The 22,690-nt window shown below is 37.1% G+C and overlaps 1 protein-coding gene across 1 annotated transcript in view; it reads right to left on the bottom strand.

The window, feature by feature from the left end:
• CEP85L (centrosomal protein 85 like) overlaps positions 1-12,148 on the bottom strand; it is a 108,930-nt gene extending 96,782 nt beyond the window's left edge. The window contains exon 1 of the mRNA XM_069488392.1: positions 11,945-12,148. Within this exon, the coding sequence (XP_069344493.1) occupies positions 11,945-12,017 (73 nt within the window). The 5' untranslated portion in view covers positions 12,018-12,148. The remainder of the gene's footprint in view (positions 1-11,944) is intronic.
• Positions 12,149-22,690: the final 10,542 nt, after the last annotated feature.

Genomic DNA, 22,690 nt, shown 5'->3' on the forward strand with positions numbered 1-22,690 from the left:
TTATTTTAAAAATTTAAATATAATTTATAAATTAAATTTGGGCTCTATATATGTATGAAGTATATAAGCAGCTTTAAAAGCCACATACATTCAAATTAACAACCCCAAATTGAAAAATATTAGCCAAAGAGACACTTCTATCACTTGGAGGTCCAGAATAGCTACTTAATACTTTGCAGATTCTAGACCTCTCTCAGAATGGGACTTATTTTAATTCATGTGATTAAATACTCTTACATTAAAGCACTAGATGAAGGTATTCTGTCACCAGATCTGTTCTAACTCTGATATGTGGTCTATAATCTATAGAAAAATGTTTTCTTCCATCAGGTAATAAGCTATCTAAATGAACTCAAAGTCCTATCTAAATCATCATCAAAACAGCAACCAGCCCACTACTTTCTCTCATAAGTATCAACAGGTCCTATCACATTAAAGCAATTGGATGACTGTAAAATTGTTCTCTCTAAAACAAAGACAGAAGCATTACTGTAAGAACAAAGTTCCTAAGACACCCTACATTGGAACTTCTCTTTGGAAGACAGTATGTTACATTTTTCAGTACTAATTTTAACTCCTTTAAATAGAATACTGAATACCCAGGGATAACTTATAAAGACTTAGGAACATTTCTCACACTGGAAGATTAGCATCAAATGAACAAGCAACCTATTTTATTTTATTTCTGAAGCTTTTTTATTGGAAGCAAGAATGCATACAGTCCCAGGTCTTCCATAATATATAATTATATCTGTAACTGCACTTAGAATAACAACTTATCTTCTTATTGGATATTTTAATGACAACTCTAAGCCAGAAGAAAATAAAAATAATACCACTGACAAAGCAGATTTATACTTTCACATAAAAAGCTAAAACTATAAAACAATCACAAATACAAATGTTTTTCAAAATGCAGATTATCTATTACCCATTATTGGTCTTAAAAATCAACTTAAAGACCAACTTTTTTAAATAAAACAGACCAAAATAGAAAATATTAAAGTGTGTTTACCTTTATATTATGTAAGTTACACGTATTTCATATTTTAACATCTCTGAAATATTAACATACTTGTTATATTAACATACTTGTTAATATAAAGTACTTTTGCACAAAGAATCTATTCTCTTTCTGGAGTAACTCCACTTAAGTCAACCTCTACCCTACTGTCAGAAAGAATTATCTTAGAATCAAGTATAATATGTTTATCATTCCCCTGATTATATAGGTCTGTGGGGTAAAACTCAAACTCATTAAGTTTGGCAAAGTTCTTCACCAGTTGTTAGCCTCATTTTCTAACACTTTCCAACTTCTACCTCTCCCACACTAGCTCCCCTGCAAATACACTTACCTAATCCTAATCGCTTCCTCCAAACATATCAGGCTCTTTCATGACTCCAAGCTGTTTCCCTTTTGCACCTTCTTTAAGAGTCCCAGTTCAGACTTAATTTGCTCTGTCTTCCCTAATTCCTCCACGTGGCATTAAATAACTATTACTTTGTTCACTTCCAACATATTCAAAATTCCATCACAGTATTTACGAAATTTTATTAACCCCTATATATATGACTTTCTTCTCCCTCACCACACTAGGAAAAGTGAAAAATAAAAATTTTTTTTTAGTGTCCAGCACCTAGCACAGAGCTGCATTCTTAGGCAGGGTCTCAATAAATGTAGTCATTATAACCACTGGGTATCCAATAAATGTTCACAGAATAAAATTAGAATTTTGGAAGCCTTACAATTAGAGCTACAAAAATACACTTCCCTTTAGAAGGATTAAAACAAGGGTTTTGTTTAGTGGTTGTTGTCTGTTTATTTTAAAATCCAGGATATTTTAAACTATCCCTTGAGTCAGTTTGCATTTAAGTATCTATTTAAAGATCAGTAAATATTTATCAAAGAAGCTTTTTTAAAAAATAATTTTAAAGATTTGAAGAACTAATGACCAAAACTCCAAAGAAAAAATAGGAGAACAGTCTCCAATAGGTCAAAAAGACACACAAAAGTCACAAAAAATAAATAAAACATTAAACCATACAAAAATAATATTAATGGTCACTAGAAAGAATAAAAAAACAAAATCATGTACTGCAATGGAGAATAACTAAGATGGCAGAAACATAATATATTGAGATATATAATCTTCATTCTAATCCTTCATTCCATTTTAGTACTGTACCTCTAGGGTAAATGACTCCAATAGTCTTCATTTGTTTCTTTTATTATAAAATTAACAGTATAGCTTAATGGAAAAGGATGTGGACTGTGAAACCAGACTACCTGAGTTCAAGTTTTTATCACTTCTTATTAGCACAGTGAGATCTCAAAGTAAATCACTTAACCTCTCTGTGCTTCAGTTTCTTCATATGTAAAAGGCATAAAAATTATATATATTACCTATGTTATAGGATTGTTGTGATAAATATTTAAAAACATTTTAAAAAGTGCCAGGTATATTAAGATTTCAATAAATGTTAGTCATATTTTTATTATTGTACATGCACAGAAATCTTCCAGAAGGATAATGAAAAACTATTAAAAATGGAAGACTGGCATGAAAGAAAAATGAAGAGGCTTACCTTCATTTTAAACCTTTCTGTACTGAGTCAATATTTTATGAGCATATGTATAACTTTAATAATTAGAGAAGAAAAACATCATCTGACAAATACTACATAATAATTCTTCTGTTCTTCATGAGATACAGTGCCCTACTCTCTTACAAGTTTTTAACCTTGTTCTTTTCCTTTCCTGTTCAATCAAGGACAACTACACTATCACCAGCTTCTCTGACTAATATTAATAATTATTTCTCATTAGCATGTTTACAACTACTCCTTCAAACACATACCCAATACCCATCTCTCTGATACCCGCCATTTTTTTAACATCTATATTCCAGTAGATTAGGCATACAATAGCTTTCTACTTCTATGATCTCCAAAGTGGATACATTCATGCCACGGAGTACATGAGTAAATCCACCAGATGACTGCTGGAAGAAAATGTTAGAAGTTCTGTATACATTTAGAATTATCTTTAGGAAGAAGTAATGCATTAAGTTTTACTAATATTTAACATGCAGATTAACATTGGTGCTCTTACTTGGATTATTAGAGCATCATTTTACATATATGTAAGGTAAACTGAGGAAAGGGGGGAGTTTTTTTTTTTTCACTTTTTAACATAGGTAAAAGCCAAAAAGGGGAGTTCTATACAGAGAGCTTGACAGTGACATTCTCCTTCATTCAATTTCTTTGTATTGCAACGCACTGCAGTTTGTGCCTGATTAAGCAGATTTACGTTATCACATGTAGTTTTATCTAAACTGACACTCACAAAATGGATCAGTAGCTTAAAAATATTACTGCAAAGAAACCTGAAAATTGAAAAGCCTGAAGATAATACTGAAAATATAAGTACAAACAAACAAGAAAATAGCCAAGCTGTGCCTCCCATGAGCACTCTTCATCACTTCTTTTGCAAGAGAAAAAAAAAAAGACAATCAAATCAGATCTGACAGTAACATGTCACTTAGGATTTCAGTTTGAAAAAATAACAACTGGTCCCTTTAAGGCTAAAGATGATGCTTTACAAATGAAGCTCCCAATATGAAGAGGGCATATTGGGGGTCAAAATGACTCACATACCCTCAAACTTTACAAGTTGGAAAAATAATTTTAACATATATCATTTTTATGCACAACTAAAAGGGTGCCAATTAAACAACACCATGAATTACAAGACTATGCATGCAGATATCAGAAATATTAAAACATTTTTAAAGTACATCTTAAAATTGATGAACTATGATAAATATCGCCTACATATAATAGGAGCATTAGGTGGAATTTTCACTGTTAGGCATGTCCAAAACATAAGGAATCCATTGGTTCTCTACAGTCTCTTTTCAAAAATATTTGCTAAACACCTACCCTTTTCATGAAGGTTCAGTCATAATGTATCAAGAAAAATAAACGGGTAGCAAAAGGGGAGGAGTTTTGAGAGGCTGTGCTCCTCCAGTTCTAAAAGAGATCTAAAGATCAGCTCCAATATGAAATGTTAGGTTCTAACCAGAGGTAAAATTCTATGTCAGAAGAAAGTAAGTACCAGGAATAAAATAAAACCAGGTTCCAAGATTGAGAATTAAATAGTCATTGAGGATGATTTCACTCAGCTAAAATAAGGTTAGCAGCATCAAGTTAGTAAGTATACTTGTTCACATAAACACACTAACTAGTTAAAAAATAATGACATTAAAATCTAACTCAACCAAAGCTAATTGGCTTTCTTGCATTTAAAGAGTTAAATCAAATTTTTAAGTAATCAGTAGCTATTATTTGTTACTTGCTAAATATAAAAGGGGGGATGAATGGGGAAAGGGGAGATGTTGATCAAAGGGTACAAAGTTTTAGTTAGAGTAGAGGAATAAGTTTTAGTGACCTATTGTACAGCATGGTGACCACAGTTAATAATAATATATATTTCAGAACTGCTAAAACAATACATTTTTAACAGTCTAACTCCAAAAGAATAAGTTGGTAAGGATGTTAACTAGCTTGATTTAATCTTTTTATAATATATGCATAGATCAAAACATGACATTGTATCCCATAAATGTATACAATTATTATTTGTCAATTAATAAAATGAAGTATAAAATCTTGAAGTTCGCTCATTAACCACTGCAAATAATTTTAAAAACATGACCACAAAAGGTATAAAAATAGATTCTTCAGATATGATTCCGAATTCCCTTATTTTCAATTCTACTACTGTAAGGGCCTTAAACTAGGTTGGTTCAGGCTATGGCTAAAATTACCTCAATTAAGAGCAAAGATCAGATGGATAAAAAAGTAGTTCACCTTTCACAGAAAAAGTATGAATTCTTACCAATAAATATTCACCAAGTACTTCTTAAATGAAAGAAGGAACTAGAGAAGGTTAAGGTAGCAACCAAGATAGATAAGACTATCTCTCCTCCTATGAAAAAATTACAAGTCTGTTGATTTCAGTGTATGGACAGCCAGAGAGTACTATCTTCTGGTTACATGCAACACTGTATTCAAAAAAGCATTCTGGTAGCTATTCAGAATGATAGCCGCATATTTAATTTAGTTTTTCGTGAGCCTTTCTTCCAGGTTAGAAATTGGAAAAAAGAAGTACAGTTAAAAACTAATGAGAGTTGTTAATAAAACCATTAGAAAGGTGAGGGAGTATATCAAGTGGTATTTCAGGAGGTTTACCTTTGTCTTAGACTAAAACTATTTCATATTATCACCTAACAGAGAAAATATTCTACATGGTAGGAAATTATGCCAAAACTAAGAAAGAGCATCAGCACTCAGGAGAAAATAAACTCCTTGATCAAAATAAATTTTCCTAAATAAGAAGTTGTCAGATCTAATGAATACTAAATTTTTAATGTAGCCATTGACTTCTAAAAGAAGCACAGTAGACTAATTATTCCTCAATAGCCCTTCAATTTTTCTGATACTAGGGAATATAAGAACCATACATAATACATCTAAATGCCAAAATTAAAACAAAATTTTAGTCCTAAAACATTCCAAAATAAAGTTTTGAGAAACTTTATATCTGGAATTTTTGTCCCCCAAATTAAAGCACTTAATTTCTAGCCAAACTTTTTAGTATATCATTCCTAAAATGAGAAAGAATGCTGAGTATTAATGAGAAAGCTTCAGAAAAGCTTCAGAAATGTCATGGCAAAGTCATATCTATACATAATATCTTATGGTTAATAGGCATACAAACTCTGCCTCTATAAAAGCAAGGTAACCAACTGGTAGAAAACGTTCAACCACAGGAAATGTTGTCCCAATCTTTCATCCCATTCTCCTCCAGAGGAGCATAACTAAAAACTATAGTTCATTTCAGAACTCTGAACTGTAATATTAAAAATTATCTTAAAAAGTAATATCAATAAAGCAATCAAGTTTTCTTCACTAGACATCAACTATATAAAGTGGGCATGTTCACTCTCTTTAAAGTAACTTAAATTTCTATCAACCACTTGAATTAATTTAGCACTACCTAATGAAGTCTTAAAACAATTTATCACAAGACAGGAAAAGCAAAAACAGGGGCAGAAACTAGGTGTGGTCACTCACTCCTGCACTCTGGAGGATGAGGGGAGAGGATCACTTGAGTCCAGCAGTTCAAGACCAGCCTGGGCAACATAGTGAGACCCTGTCTCTAAAAATATTTTTTAAAAATTAGGTGGGTGTGGTGCCTGGTGCCTACAGTCCCAGCTACTCAGGAGGCTGAGGTGGGAGGATCACTTGAGCCCAGCAGTTCAAGACCAGCCTGGGTGACAGAACAAGACCCTGTCTCTAAAAAAAAAAAAAAAAAAATAGAGGCAGAGTTATTTTTCTGAGGTAGATTGTCAGACCAGAGGAAGGTTAATAAGAGCATGAAATAAAACTAGATACAGACACAATACTAAAGTCTGATCCCTGTTGACAGAATCTTTCATCTGATGGAAAGGGAACACTGTTAACACCAGTTCAGATGCCCTGGGCAGAGAACTCTGGGCTGAGGCTCCACCACTGTTTGATGTAAGGCATCCCAGGAAACCCTTCAGCCCTGGGCAAACCCAGGACATTTCCCCTAGTTTTAAAACTGAAAGTCCCAGACACCCAGACTGTTAGGTCACCCTAGCTTGAGAATTGCTAAAGAGAAAGCAATTCAAACGTTTATTAAGCCCCTATGTATCAATCCTTATGCAATAAAATGAGTTTAATAGATTAATCTCTAATTCTGCCATCTTTAAGTTTTAAATCTCTCACTAAAACTGGCCAATGGCATTGATCCATTTTCTTCTGACTCATCTTACATGCCTCTTCGAAGCATGAGACTTTGATGATCACTTCTGCCTTCGGTCTCCTCTCTTCTGGAACACCACATTCTCCTGGATTTACTCCTACCTCCCTGGCTGCTCCTCTCAGTCTCTCTGGATGGCTCATCTTCCTCTACCTGAACAGAAAATGTTTGTGACCCAGGGCTTGGTCCTCTGCTGTCTTCTCTATAATCTCTCCATGTGATCTGTCCAGCTCCATGACCTTTAAACACCATTTATACCCAGGTAACTCTCAAATTCCTATCTCCCCCCTCCCCAGTGGTCTCCCCACTAAGCTCCAGACTTGTATACCCAACTACCTACTCAACATCTCACCTGAACCTCTCAAAAAAATCCCAAACTTCACATGGCCAAACCAGAACTCCTTACACTCTTCCTCTACCCCTTCCCCATCTCAGGAAATAGCATCACCATCCACTATAATTACTGAAGCCAAAACTAAAATGTCATCTTTGATTCTTCTTTCCCTCACTTGCAACCTCCAAACCATCAGTAAATCCTATCAGCTTTATTTCTCAGGTATATGCCAAATCCATCCCCTTCTCTCTAAATTCCAATCCAACCACTCTAATCTGAGCCATGGTCTCTTACCTAATAACTGCAATGGCCTATTAACTGGCTTCCCTACTGCTATTCTTGTCCCTATCCCTCCACGATTTCTTCCCCCACACAATAGCCAGGAGTGATTGTAAACACAAAGGATAAAGAATGTCTGTTCCCTGTCCCCAGTACATAGAACAGTATCTGCCTCATAGTAGGCACTTGATGCACTACTGAGTGAAATGGTAATCTCTCCTGCCATTTCACAGCTAAGCTGCCTCTCACGTACAGAATAGAATCCAAACTCCTGACAGTTCCTAACATTATTGTCAGGTCTTTCTCACTTCACATTCCTGCTCACTAAGCTCTGGATTCACTGGCTTCTCATATTCTTCAAACTCCCCAAAGTCATTTCCACCCTGGAGATTTTGCTGTTTCTGTTCCCTCCACCTGAACACCCCTGCCTTCATGCCCGGCTCCTTTTCATCATTCAGGTCTCAGAGTAATGTTACGTCCTCAGAGAGGCATTCCCTGACCAGCCTACCCAAAGTAACTCTGCCCATCCTCTTCCACCGCACAGAGTTTTCTTTTCTTTGTAGTACTTAACACTAGCTGAATGATCTCGTTGTCTGTTTACCTATTGACTGTATCCTCTCCACTAAAATGTAGGCTCCCTTAGAGCAGGAACTTTATCTTTCTTGTTCAATGTTCCCCAGAGCCTAGCACAATGCCTGGCACACAATATAAACTGAAAGAATAATTTAAGCACTATGCTAGGTAACAATTTTTTTAAAGAAAAACAGAAAGCAAAATAATTGGCATGAAAAGCAATTTGATGTTCTTTTTTATGTTGATTATTCCCACTCTTAAAATAAGTGACCTTACACAATAAATTGCTCTTTTTAGAATATTATTTTTCTAGTATAAAATATGAAAATCCTTACAGTAGTAATAATATCATGTGCCTTAAAAATTACATGGGTGATCACATTCTTCATTTTTTCATGCAAAATTTATGGGAACTAGTTAAACTACAACTCACCAAAATACTAGAGACTTTAACACTTCATCATCTTCTCAGAGTACACATATACACATTTTATCCCGTCAGAAAAATCATGACTCTCTAAAATCATTCTGATCACAACATACATAAATATTCACAACATGAGATTATCAACTCACCATTTATTGCTTGGCCTCAGATTAATTTACCAGCTTCATTCAAGCCAAGAAGTGATCAAATTCCAATTATTAATCAAGTTCATTTCACAAAAGTCATCACTAAAGTTGAGATTCACCCCTCAACCCCAATGTCTATTATGAAAAAACATGTCCAGTTGAGCTTAGGCTAAAGAGTTGTTTCACTGTTACCATAGTACTCTTGGGTCCATCTAATTCAGAACCATAGCAGAAAACATTATTTGTTGTAATCACGCCAGTTATTACCACTATCATTATGACATCACTGAACACTAAACACTATGGCAATACATCAACTAAGAAGAGGTAGATGTAAAGTGCAAAGCAATGAACAAATGACATTTTTTCATGTCAAATGTGTCCTATAACATTTTCTTTTTAGCACACTTTAAAAGTGTAATACTCTACCTCAAAATGTTTTAAGGGTTGATTATTTTTAAAATATTACTTATAAAAATGAAGAGACTCAGTATAACTAGGCATTAGTAAGGACTCAAAATATCACTATATCATACTAGATTTCAAAAGCCTAAGGGAAATACATCCTTCCTTCACCAAACTTTCAAACTAATATACGTTATGAATAATGTAATTTCAAATGCACTCAACCAAATGCATAAAAGACATACCATCACTTGTCCTATTTAAAATTAGCCTTCTAACCACACTTGCCAATACAAGGTGAGGGGAGCTTTTATTTGTCCTTTATATGGAAGTATAAGGAAATATTTATTTTGTTTTGGTTTATAACACAATTACTCAGGAAAGCTGAAAACCTGTAGGTAAATCCAAACAAAATTAAATCTTAAATCAAAGGCCAAAAGTTCAGTATTTTTCAAACCACATTTACTGTTCTTATTTTTTACTACCATTTTCTTAAGAAGAAAGTTTCCTCTGAATTTTTAGAAATCTGGTTCTACATTACCTTTGGTTTTCCCTTTAGTCCAGCCACATATTTGTATAAACAAACCAACCAGGACATCGGACATATTGAGATAAACTCATTTTAATACTAGAAATAATTTATTTATCCCTGCCTTCACACTGGCCTTCAGGACAAAAAAGATTGCTGATAAACTCAATCAGAAGATAGGTTCCCTTTGTTTCAGACAAACCCTAAAATAGCTCAAATTAGTCAAAAGATATATTGGACAATATTTCAAAGATATAAATTTTCTTCCAATTCCCAGAACGGAAAAAAGATCCCTACATGAATCAACTCAGAGGTCATAATCTTGACCTCCACCATCTGCTCATTTGCTAAAGAAACCACACAAGTTTTCCACCTAAGGTACAACTTTTTAAAACTTTAAATTATTTAAAATGACTTTAAATATTTATTAATATATTTGTTTGAGAATAAAGAAACATAACAAAGATTACATATTCTTAGCATGTAGCTGAAAAATTTTTATTGGAAAGCCAAGCCCTGATTTACCAATGGTTTATCATGGTCAAAGCTGAGATAAAATACATGCTTCTGTAAAGATATACCATCCAAAATCCTTAAACTTGGATCTGAGGATATAAAATATCATTTTCTACTATATTCTATGCCATAGCAAATGTCCAGATGTTGCAATAAAACATCAAAGTCTTTCAGGTACTAAACTTTAAACACTAAGATGATTTCTTCTTCATAGAAAACAATGCAAAAATGGATACATCGCTTCCAGTGATATGCCTCCAAACAAGCTGCCATTATCACAAGTAAATTTTAAGAGGTTGGGTTACAAAGACATTACAGATGGCTTTTGACATGTACAGATAAATTGAAACTACTCCCTCCAGTCCCTGGGGATACTGAAATATCTTCTCAATCACCGAAGTTACTTAGATGGCAGGATTTGTGAAAACCGGTAAGCTCAGAAACCTCTGAACTGCTGTCTCCTTCACAGGACAAATAGTATACAATTTAGAAAAAATAATTTTCTACCTTTTTTTTTTTTTCTAAATTCACTCCTACATTAAATTCAATTATTTCTTACAGTGATGCAGGACTAAACATCAGTGCATGATTTCAAAACTAACTCTGGATTTTTAAAATGTATATATGTCTTTTCTAAGAAAACCACATCACAAATGCCTAAACCATCATGGAACTGCATCATTTGAAATTTCAATAGCAATCTGGGTTAGTGCCAGATAAACAGCAGAAAATATTACCATCAAAAGACCACTTCCAAATGCTGCTTCTGCCTTTTTGTTTTGTAAATAACTTTGAAAACATATACAAAAATATCTAAGTTACACAAGTCTAGCGCAAACACTTTGTGGAGCAAGGTTACAAGGTTACAGGAGCTCGTTGTAGGAAAATTTTTGAGTACGTACATATGGCTTTTTTTCTGGATAAAAGGTCTATATAACTTTCAGCTTTCTCGAAGGAGTTCAAAACTCAACTAAGATTAAAGTGCCTGGAAGGACAGTCATCGTTAGGTAATTTGTCACAGGCAACCCAAGCCTTATTTTTTATCCCAAATTAAAAGAATATTTATCCTCATTTGGTGGCTCTTACACAACTTCTGAGCAATGCAGGCATGAAATGGCTGTCCTATACAAACTGCCCCCTTCACACAGGGAACACGGCAAACCCCTAATTTTCCTTGAGGAGGCCAGAGAAAGGCAAACGAATTAACACACCCATTGCTCAAAGGTCGATTGGCTCTCGCAGGACGTGCCCTCCCCTTACGCCAGAGGGGGCTACGGGGCGGCGTCGGGGTTCCTGTAAGGGGCTGAAGTTCCCTCGGGGCTCAATTACAGCGACCGCATCACCGGCAGCTTCCTCCCGCCCCAAAACGTGCCCTAAAGTAGCGGCTGCGGGTGCAGGCACGGGAGACCAGGGCCCGCGCCCCACAGAGGTGGGGCGGGCGCGGAACCGCGGTCCCTCTGAACCGCCGCAGCACGGTCGCAGCGACCTTCCCACCCGGGTCCCCACGAGCGGCAAGCAAGTCCCGTTATCACGCCGGTCACACACCCCACGAGGGAAAAGGAGGAGGAGGACAGGAAGACGGACAACAAAGCTCGAGCCGAGGGGGCCCAGGCGAGCTGGATAGCTGCGGGCACCGGGGCTGCGGCCGGCGGGACGCGGAGCCGTGGCGGGGCCGGTGCGCCGGGATGCGGGGCGGACGCGCCGGGGACGGGGACGCGGCCCGCCAGATGTCAGCCTGCGGGGAGGAAACGGGGTGCGCGGCGGCGGCGGGGAGACGGCCAGGGGGAAGACAGGCCTGAGGAGGGAGAGGAGCGGCGGCGGGGTCCCGAGGCGCCGCGATCTGCCACGACCCCCACCCTAGCCTGGAAGCTGTCCTGTTCCTTACCGGCCGGGAAGCTGCGGGCTCCGCCGGGGCTGTCCCGGCCGCCGGTCTCGGGGACCAGGAAGCGCCCCCACATCGCCGTCGGGAGAGCTGGGTGGGCCGGGGGCGCCCGATTCCCCACGTCCGTCCTCCCTCGCCTTCGCCTCGGGCTGCTTCGGCGGCGGAAACTTGAGCGGAGCCTGGGCCTCGGCGGCGCGGGCAGGGGGAAAAGCGGGCGGAGAGGCTGGCTGGTTAACGGCTGCTCAGCGACGGGCGGGGAGCGCAGGGGCCAGATTCGCCGCAAAGGCGGCGGCTGCCATGGCCAAGCCGCTTGGGCTAAGGCCCGGGCCGGGGAAGCGGCGGCTCGGCGGTGACGGCAGCTCGATCCCCGGCTGAGCCCAGGCTTTTCAAAGGCTCTAGGCGAAGTTGCAGCTGCGGGTTCTCTCCGCCCCTCCGCCAGCGGAGCCAGAGCCCCGTCTGGGGCCGAGGAGGGGCGGGGCCGGGGCTGCCGGGGCGGGGCCTCGGGCGCTTACTTAAGACGTGCGCGGCGCGGCGCGGGGCGGAGGTTGCGGCTTGGTGGGCTGGCTGATTTTTCTCTGCTTCACTCTCTTGGCGGCGAACAGGCACTCAGGCCCCCGGCCGCCTCTCAACCTCTCTACCCTGAGGCCCTGCGAGTTGAGAGAAGGGCGAGGCCCAGGGCCCTAGCCCGTCCTCTTCCCTTGGGTAATCCGTCACCGCCGCGGAGCATCTCCCTGAAGGAGACAGGGAAGAGCTGCAGCCGCATCACCAGTGCCAACCCAGGAGAGGCTGAGGGGCTCCTGGTCTCGCTTGTAATTGGGATTGGGATTAAAATTATCATGCATTCCAGAAACAGCGTTTGTAGATAACTGTTGGGGATAGAAAAGAGGTTGTTTTCCTTAACTACTTTAATGAGGGCGGGGGTATGACAGGCACCAAAATACCCACGACACCGAGATGTATGCAGGAGAAGGTAGAAAAGATGAAAAAGGCCCGATGGTAATTAGGACCAGAGGGTTTAGAGAGGGGCCCGGTGTTTTAGGTGACCAGCCAGAAAGCAGTCAAAATGGCACCAAAGTATATAATGGGACAGTCTTCCGCTTTGCCTCTTGACCTTAACATTCCTCCTCCTCCTGGTCAGTGTCCAGCCTTCACCTGAACCCCTACTGCAGGAGCAAACACCCTGAGGAAGAATAAAAAGGTGCAGCATCCTTTTATTTTTAAATCTTACTTCTCATTGGCAATGTGATGATCCTTCTAACATTTAGTTACCAAATAGTTCATTTAATAAATACTGGGCGAGCACTGTAGTAAGAGCCAGGCTCTGCGCTAGGCCAGTCAGTCAGAGGTAAACCAGAAAGCAAGTCCCTGACGTAGAGAGGCTTTGAGTCCAGCCATGTTTTTTCTTGTTCAAGAAGTTTGCTAACAAAGGCCTCATATTTGTATTTTTTTCCTTAAAGACGCTGTAATTGAGAAATATTGCTTAAAACTTTTAGAGGTTAAATTACATTTAGGTGTATATTGTATCACTTAAATCTGTGTTGTAATTTAGATGATTGCAGTTTTACATTTACTCTCCCTCCGATAGACTCGCAATTATTTCTTCAAATCATGAGATATTAGTTAGGGAGCAACTGTTTTTGATGATAAAAAGTGACAGAAACATGAAAGAAGAGTGTGATTAGTCCCTTTTTCTGATTTAAATATGCATTAGTTCATTTAATAGGATAGGTTTAAAATGAAAAAAATAAAAAGAATTCTCAGAAGCTGTAGTACTATATCAAAATATTCATATTTTCATGATTTATAGATACCATATTCTCATATTAGGTACAGCATTTATAAACATGAAACTTTTTGATGCAGTTTTAAGAAATGTATGACATATTACAGAAATATCTTGGTCCTGTGAGTTTAAAATACACTTGTTATTTCAAAACTGTCAATTTCCACTCCATTCTAAACATTGTTTAAAGAAAATCATTTCCTTAGATTTTCTACATGCTATTATCAATGTGAAGGGCATGCCAGCACACATAAAAAAAGTACACATGAATCTGAGGCTATGTAAAATATTTCAATACCTATTACAGAGTAAAAACAAAAACAGTAAAAACATGTTGTTCTTTTGGCAGTTGGCACCAAAGATAAAATTTTTATGTTCCTAGTAACTAAACTTAGGAGAATAAAGGGCTAATGCAATTAAAATAATCAAAATACTAAGTGAGAATAATTTGTAGATAAAGTAATCTGTAACTATCATTTCTTTTAATCATATGAATTCTGAGTATATACCGAACTGACATTTCCCTGCACATCCATGATACATGGATGATATATAAATGGGTTGATACATCCAGTATCCATGGTTCTCAGAATGACTAAAATTTATCATAACACAAGATGGAAAACCTAAGGACTACCACCTACCCGTTACTAAACCTGATGTTGTAAACTGACATATTTTTGTTTTGTTGTGATAGTATATCAACACCACAAGGAGAATCTTACAAGCAAAGACAGTTATTGTTGAACCTCAGTAAACCTCAATCTTGGTAATTGTTCTGCTGAGCAGAGAGAATATAATAAAGTAATGAAAATAGTGACTGTGTATGTTCATGTGTGTGGATATGTAAATATAGGTGATTAGATGAAATTTAGATATTTAATACTTTAAGAGGAGACTTTTAAAAAATATAAATAAATGCGGCCAGAGCACCCTGAAGGCGCCCGATCTCGTCTAAAAAATAAAAATTAAGTCACAAAAGAGGAAAATATTACTAAAAACATCATATTTAATACCAGACTGTATTAACTCTTCATTTAAAATGTTGCATTCCAAAAAGACGACATTATTTTAAAAGTGAAAAATAAATGTTGCATTCATAATTCTTAAATTTGGATCTAAATCTCTGGACTGATTCAAGTGGCGCTATCTTAAATGTATTTTTGTGAGTCAAATTTATCAAATTGGGCAGACATCAACTAGAGAAATGAAGAGGGATACGACAATGGATAAAAGTGATATTTCAAAATTAAAAGAAAATCTCAGGCATAATATGGGGAAAGCTCGAGAGCTTTATATTTAAAAAAATATAATGTATAAAAAAATACAATATGTCTTGCTGCATGCCTCAAGAAAAAAAAAAAGAGGCCGGGCGCGGTGGCTCACGCCTGTAATCCTAGCACTCTGGGAGGCCGAGGTGGGCGGATCGTTTGAGCTCAGGAGTTCGAGACCAGCCTGAGCAAGAGCGAGACCCCACCTCTACTAAAAATAGAAAGAAATTATATGGACAGCTAAAAATATATATAGAAAAAATTAGCCGGGCATGGTGGCGCATGCCTGTAGTCCCAGCTACTCGGGAGGCTGAGACAGGAGGATCGCTTGAGCTCAGGAGTTTGAGGTTGCTGTGAGCTAGGCTGACGCCATGGCACTCACTCTAGCCTGGGCAACAGAGTGAGACTCTGTCTCAAAAAAAAAAAAAAAGAAAAAAAATACAATATGTAGGAAAATTAAACCAACCAATAACAATTGAAATAGTTCCTAAAGAATGATTGCCACTAGGTAGATAATGATTTATGGATGAATTCTAAAAAATTCCAAGGACTAGATAATTCTGGTATATCAAGGGTATATCAAGGATCATGATAGATAACCTCTTCCAGATCACAAAAATAAGTTATCCAGTTTTTGATAGGTTGTAGTATTAAAAATCATTTATAACAAAGAAAAATATAAAATTAAGAACACTCTTTCTTCCTTTTGAAGATGGATTTGAAGATCTTAATTGGATTCCTAGAAGGAATAATTCAACTATATAACAGTGAATAAAAAATAATTAAGATGCTTAAACTATCTGTGCCTTAATTCCCTCATCTGTAATTTGGGGATTATAATTGTAACTACCTCATATGACTGCTGTGGGGATTAAATGAGTTAATATTTGCAAAATACTTAGAACAGTGCATGTGTGCACCTATATTGGTGACACAGACAAGCATACAATCTAGAAATGGAACTCTGTAATATCTCACTGAGAAAAAATAACATTCATTGGTGTAAGCCAGACCAGTTGTAGAAGATAATTTATATACATGTATCAGAATGGAGTAAAGTATTGATTGATATCTTTTCCTTACCCTTTAAGGTTATTAATTTGTCTAGGAATTATGGTGAAATAGTACACTGTTGAGAAATATTTACCAAATTCTTTGGGGCCAAGCCTTCATTCTAGGCTGTGATTCCCCACCCAGTGCTACCAATATAATGGAAGGAAAATTAAGGAGAAGTGGCTGGGTGGTCTGACCAGGCCAAGAGGGCAAAGACAACTCATCTTAAGTCCCTGATTCCTATGAGGTACAAAAAGTGACAAATCTTACCTATCCCTTTGGCTCCAGAGTTAGGTTGCAGCGGCCAGTGAGAAAGTACGTAAGATATGGACCACTGAAGCAGTCCTTGGGCTAGGGAGTGGGGGTGGAAGGGATGGAATTCAGCCAAGAGATAAAGTCTTCCAAGGCACCATTGACGTTCACTGGAACTGCTCAGGAGTGGCGTCTTTGTCAGCGGAACTTATTGTGGTCGCCACCTGGTCATACTGAGCCTATGAAAAGAAGCAAGATCATTTACAGTGAAAGGTGGGGTAGAAACCTTGACAGTGTATAAGGAGACAAATTCTTCCCTGCCTGCCTGCCTTTTCAGACACTGGAGGGGTAAGTGGAAGGATGGAATTGTGGAGGTCAGGAAAGCAGATTATGCCTTCACTACACATACAAACACACCCACACAGCCTCCTCTCTGACCTGCACAAGTGGAGGACTGTTGAATAACTGAAAATGTCCAAAATGCTATGGAATTGGACTGAGATGTACTCAGTGGAAAAGGGGGGTTTTTCATAAAGTACAGGAGTTACTGGGGGAAGAAACTCTCAAGTATATGCTTCCAATGATTTAAATCTTCTTATTAAACCAATTACATATTTTATGCAATCCTCAAAACAATCTGTCATGAACAATTAGTATTAACTCCATTTTACAGATTGGGGAAGAAGACACAGAAAAGTTAGGTAAGGCCATATAGGAAGTAACGAGCTAGAATTCGAATCTGATCCACATGACTCCAAAGCCCATGCTTTTCCATCATGCTCGTTAATATGTTGTAAAATAAAAATTATAAGATTTTTCTTCAGATTCTATGTGCAAAGGAATTAACTAATTATAGGATTTCTGCATAGTGTTTAGGGGTCAGCTAAGATTGGTAACTGTGTGACATTAATCTGTGGTGCTATGTGATTTTCTTTAGCTGGAACCAGCAGTTTGAGCGTAGGAATAAAGGCAGATAGACAGAGTTTTGCAGTGTGAGCACTTAGGAAGAGGGGCAAAGAATTTAAGGATATTCGCTGGAGAATAAAAGAAGTGGTGAGAAACCGGATCTAACCTGTCTGCAGAAAGCTGTGAAATGAAGAGAGAACTGAAATGTTGAGAGAAGATTGAACAAATGAAGGAATGGAAGTTTTACAATCGAAGAGCAAATGTAATGAAAGTAAAGGAGTGAAAGTTGGAAAGATAAGACGTTAGGGTGAGAGAGCAGGATGGTGTTTAAGATTTCAGAGGTGTTGCAGTGGAGGAGTTAATCTGTGAGGCAACATTGGAGGTGTGTCCCTCTGATCTTCTTTCAAGAAAGACCTTAATGTTCAACCACAAGGAGCGCAGTTGGCTGACAGTCTCCAGCTATTAGCGCCTGCACGATCTGCCTCAGCCATCATTTTTATTTTATTTTATTGATATGTAATAGATGTATATATTTGGGGGGTACATGTTAATAGCTTAATACATTCATATAATTTGTAAAGATCAAACCAGTGTAATTGGGATACCCATCAACTTAAATATTTGTTTTTATGCTAGAAACATTTGAATTATTCTCTTCTACCTATTTTGAAATATACAATAGATTATTGTAAACTATAGTCACCCTACTCCTGGATATCCCCAGCCAATGACTGAGCTTATCAAAGGTACTGGGGCCTGGCCATTCTTTCCAGTACATCCAATATATCATCAGTCTTTGCTCTCTAGCTCTCCTTTGGGTTGACTGAGATCTTAACCGACATGCACTGTGTTCTGAGCTTTTCCTTTCCATTCCTGCTTCCTGCCCCTTTCATCTTTCACGAGTGTTGCCTTCCAAGAAATTTCTTACACTCCTAATTCCATTTTAGTGTCTGCTTCCCAGAGAACTCAAGTGGTATAATCTGTGAGGAAGATAAAGATAGAAAGAAGTTGGGTTTTTTGTCTATTTGTTTGTTTTAAACGGGAAAATGGGAGTTCTATAGAGCATGATGATGTTTCCAAGAGAGGACAGTATACCAAGGATGAGGTACCAAGAAGGCAACATATGGCAACATAGACTGAGACTGTCCAAAGTATAGATAAATAAGTGCCTATGTTTTGAACAGCAGGGTAAGGCAGGATTGAGGGGGATGACAGGTTTAAATGGACTCAGAATACTGCTTAGGCACATGAAACTCCTGGGGAGAAGGTCCCCAATGCTCCTGACTGAGCTGGGCTTGGCCACTGCTGCCCCAATTAGAAAAGTTTGCCACTGTTCAAAGTACTTGCAGGAGCAAATTATAAACTTGTGAAACTTACGGAGGTCAACAGGATTTTAATTAGTTAATTTAGAGTAATTCGTTGGTTACAACCTCACTACTCAAATAATTTTAAATCATTAAGATAATATTATAGTTTTCATAGTAGCTTCCTTACTTCCAGGTAGAAGAAAATTCAATTCAATACATTCTGTTAACATTGGTAATGTTCTTTCCAAAGAATTTTCAGCATATTGCTGACACAGTGGAAGAATGTAGGGATCTTTGGAACTGTAAATAGAGTTAGCATCACTAAAACAATCCCTAGAGGAATCTGAGCTAATTTAAGGAGTGGACCCTTTGCTAAGATTTCAGTGGTGGTCTGGAATTTTAACAAGTATTATAATATATTCAGTAAACCAAACACAAGTCTAGCTACAATTTTCAGATTAATGGGGGAACTGATTTTTTTATTTTTAGGATTTTTTTCTGGTTGTAAAAATAATACATATAAAAAACAGAAAGATAATATATGAAATATTCATTATTCATTTGGCAATAATTTGTTGAGTACCTAAGTAGGGCAGGAAAATTAAAACTAGAGATAAGTGTGAAAAATTAGCTATTTCACTATATCCCTTTATAGCTTTTTAATTTTCTACTGTGTCAACATACATATATAGCTATGATGTGAAGTTTGTTTTTTTGTTTGTTTTCACCCAGATTATCTCTCAGAAAAGACAGAGTCACTTTGTACTGTAGTCCTTATAGTCGCTCATATTATGGGCCACTCTTTTAATTACTTTACTGTGATCAACAATATGCTTATTGGAGAAGTCACTTAACCTAACACAAATTCAATGTGTAAAATGTAGAATCTGTATTTTAAAAAATAAATAAATAAACTTTTAAAATGGAATGCAGTAATTATGACATTATAATGATTATAAACATATGTTAAATATGAAAATGGGAAAAAGCAAAATACTAAATCAGTGTATTTAATATGTTATAAGTTAATAAATATTATAAGTTGACCTTTATTTCACTTATGTCTCAAAAATTTAACATATCAGCTTGTCCCAAACACACTTTTGAAAATGTGTTTTAGTTTTAGAAAAAAATGTGGATCACCTTATATTTTAACATATCTAGACTAAATTACAATTAATTAAAATTAGTCTGTTCTCTACTTTGAGGCATAGAAAATGTATTTCTTGAGCCTCTCTAATATTCTGTAATGTTATGTTTGGAGAATCTGTTTTAAACATACTACCTAAAACTGAATTCAGAAAGAATAACATCTTACAGCCTTTTTTTAAAATAAGCAAGTAAGTCTTAAAAGTTTTTTAAAACCTAGTGAAATAACCAATCTATACTTTCATTATAGTAATTGAGACTAGTTTTTTTTTAATGTTCTATGCACCTTGAATCATCAATTACTGAACTACAAAATGAAAACACAAACAGCCAGCTGAATATCAAATATATTCATTATCATAAGTGTTCACAGAGAATATGAGATGAATTAACAATGAACAAAGCATCTAAAATTAATTCACACTCCTCATACATATACTGTGGCTAATGACTAGATAAAAGAAATTACAAAAGATATGTATATAAGATACACACGAATCTATATAACATTTCCCTGAGACAGTATACAAATCTTTATGTTAATTAGTCTTTATATTAATTAGGTACTTTTGTTTGTCCATTACAGATAATGTCTTAATGAAGATATAGAGCAAACTTTAGTCTTAGTAAAATCGGGCAAGTTATTTATACTGTGAAAGATAGCTGAAGAATAACTGTTTTCAACTGAGTCCAAAAGACATAGTGGTTAGCATTTATTTTCGAAATCTTAAAAAAATATACAATTTCAGCAGGAGAGAGCTAAAGTGACACTAAAGGGGGGAGGGGGCTTAAGATTGGGAGCATTTAATCAGCATTGTGAAGAAATGCTGGAGTGAAAAGACAATATCAAGAAAATTCACCACCGCAGTTGTCTGGATGTTGTTGTCTTCCTTGCTTACCCTTGAAGGTCAGTCTGATTCTGGCCCGGGCCCAAGATCTAAGTTTCAGATCATGGCAGGCTTAGGAGAACAGTGCAGACTGGAACATCTAATCCCACCCTGGCTTGCCCTAAAATGGCCCCTGAATTTGTTCAGCTCCTGATCCTGCTTTGGTCCTAACTGCCTGAAACTGTTTTTCAGAAAATTAGAGCATAGAAGAGCAATGCCGCGTTTGCTTCAGTTTTGATTTCATGTGTTACCACATAATTTTTTTTAAAAGAATTTTCATCTTCCCACATACCAACTTTTAGAACAGATGGCTTAAAATGTCTTAGAGGAAATGAGTTGTAGTCAGCAGATGAGAGTGTGCCTCTCCATGTTTCCGTGGCATAGTTAGCTATCACCCCACACGTACCTACCTGCTACATGTAAGGCTGGCACCAGGTACTGCAGTTTTTCTGTTGCCTTTTCATCCAGGGGGTTATAATGAATTTCCTTTAAATGGTTTGGTATACGTGTGGGCATTTGCCTGCAAGTATAACCTCTGTTAAGAGGTAAACTTTCTAGGCTGCAAGGTGGCTGTCTGGGGAGGTGACTGCCAGCCTCCCTGGAAAAGGTGTCCACTGAAGGAGACCTGAGGTAAAAGCCACAGTGAAGCTCATATGCCTTGATCCCTTTTCAGATACTGGCAAAAGGCCAGACCCAGAGTATTGCTACAGTGAGTAGCTTGTTGAATTGGCTAATGCCAGGTAAGAGGCCACACTGTCATTTATAAGGTGATGATGTTCATAGACTCCTAGTAACCCGTTCTGCCACCTACCTGAAATCTTATGATTTCTGGAGGAGGGAAAGAGCCAGATTACTCTCCTATTGAAATAAAACCAAAACAAACAGTAGATTTGGGTTTGTAGGATCTATATTGAATGTCTTTTCAAAGCACTTCATATTTATTTCAGTAACTATCCTTTGCGTGATCATGTGTCCCTAACTCACACTTTTCTTGAGTCTTGAGATGTTCCTTGCTCCTCTAGTTGCACCCTGGAGAGTCCCTCATCCCACCTGGCTGGGGACAAGGTACTATTGTCTGTAATGCCTTGTTAACTCCTACCTTGGATTCTCTGAATCTTGTTTTCTTAAATATAATAAGGAAAATGTCACTTAATGTAATATGTGTCAAATATTCAAAGAAAAAAATGAATGATAAAGTGAGTAAAATATGATTACCATATAATGTCATCTTAAAATTTTCTTGTAGGGCCAGGCATGGTGGTTCACACCTGTAATCCTAGCACTTTGGGAGGCCAAGGTGAGAGAATTGCTTGAGGCCAGGAGTTGCAGACAAGTCTGGGCAATAGAGATCCCATCTCTACAAAAAAAAATAAATAAAATAAAATAAAATAAAAAATTCTTGTAATTTAAAACTTGTATAAACAAAAGTGTATATAGAGATGTGTTCTATTAATGCAGGGAAGAGTAGATTATAATCTACATCCAGAGTACTTTTCTCTTGTGCCTTGAAAAACCAATAAAAATATAAGGTTTTGTGACATATGGTGTATAAATACATTTTGATAAGGTTTATTCTTTTTCTTTTAAAATTAAATTTTATAAAGCATAAAATTTTAATTCTATTCCAGTTAACTATTAATAAATATCCAGAATCATTATGGGTTATTTTAGTTAGAATGTTTAGGATTAATACATTAATGAATGAAATTTGGATGCAAAAATTGCTTAAGATCTTGACTTTGTCTTACTAAAAAAATCAGAAAAAGCAATACTCTATGAGATTTTAAATCTCTAATAATGTCAATATACTTATATTATTAATGCAAATATTATCTGTTGAGTTTAAAGTATATTTAGTTTTATAGAACAATAAAATCTTTTTATATAGAATATTCAGAAAAACTAGAGAAGGAAGACAATCACAAGAAAAAGAGAAACTGGAATCTATCTGTAATGACTGTGTTAAAGAACAGGACTAAAATGACTTCAAAGACCAATGATATTGTATCATGAAATGACTTGTTAAGAGGTGATGGAACCTAAGGCAAATAAGTGCTAAGTGGGCCAATACCAGAGACTCAAGTTTGGACACAGCTCTGCTCCCTACTGACTTATAGTTGGCGTCAAATGGGATCATTGCA

Source organism: Eulemur rufifrons, chromosome 15, assembly GCF_041146395.1.
Source record: "Eulemur rufifrons isolate Redbay chromosome 15, OSU_ERuf_1, whole genome shotgun sequence".
In the NCBI taxonomy this organism is placed as follows: Eukaryota; Metazoa; Chordata; class Mammalia; order Primates; family Lemuridae; genus Eulemur; species Eulemur rufifrons.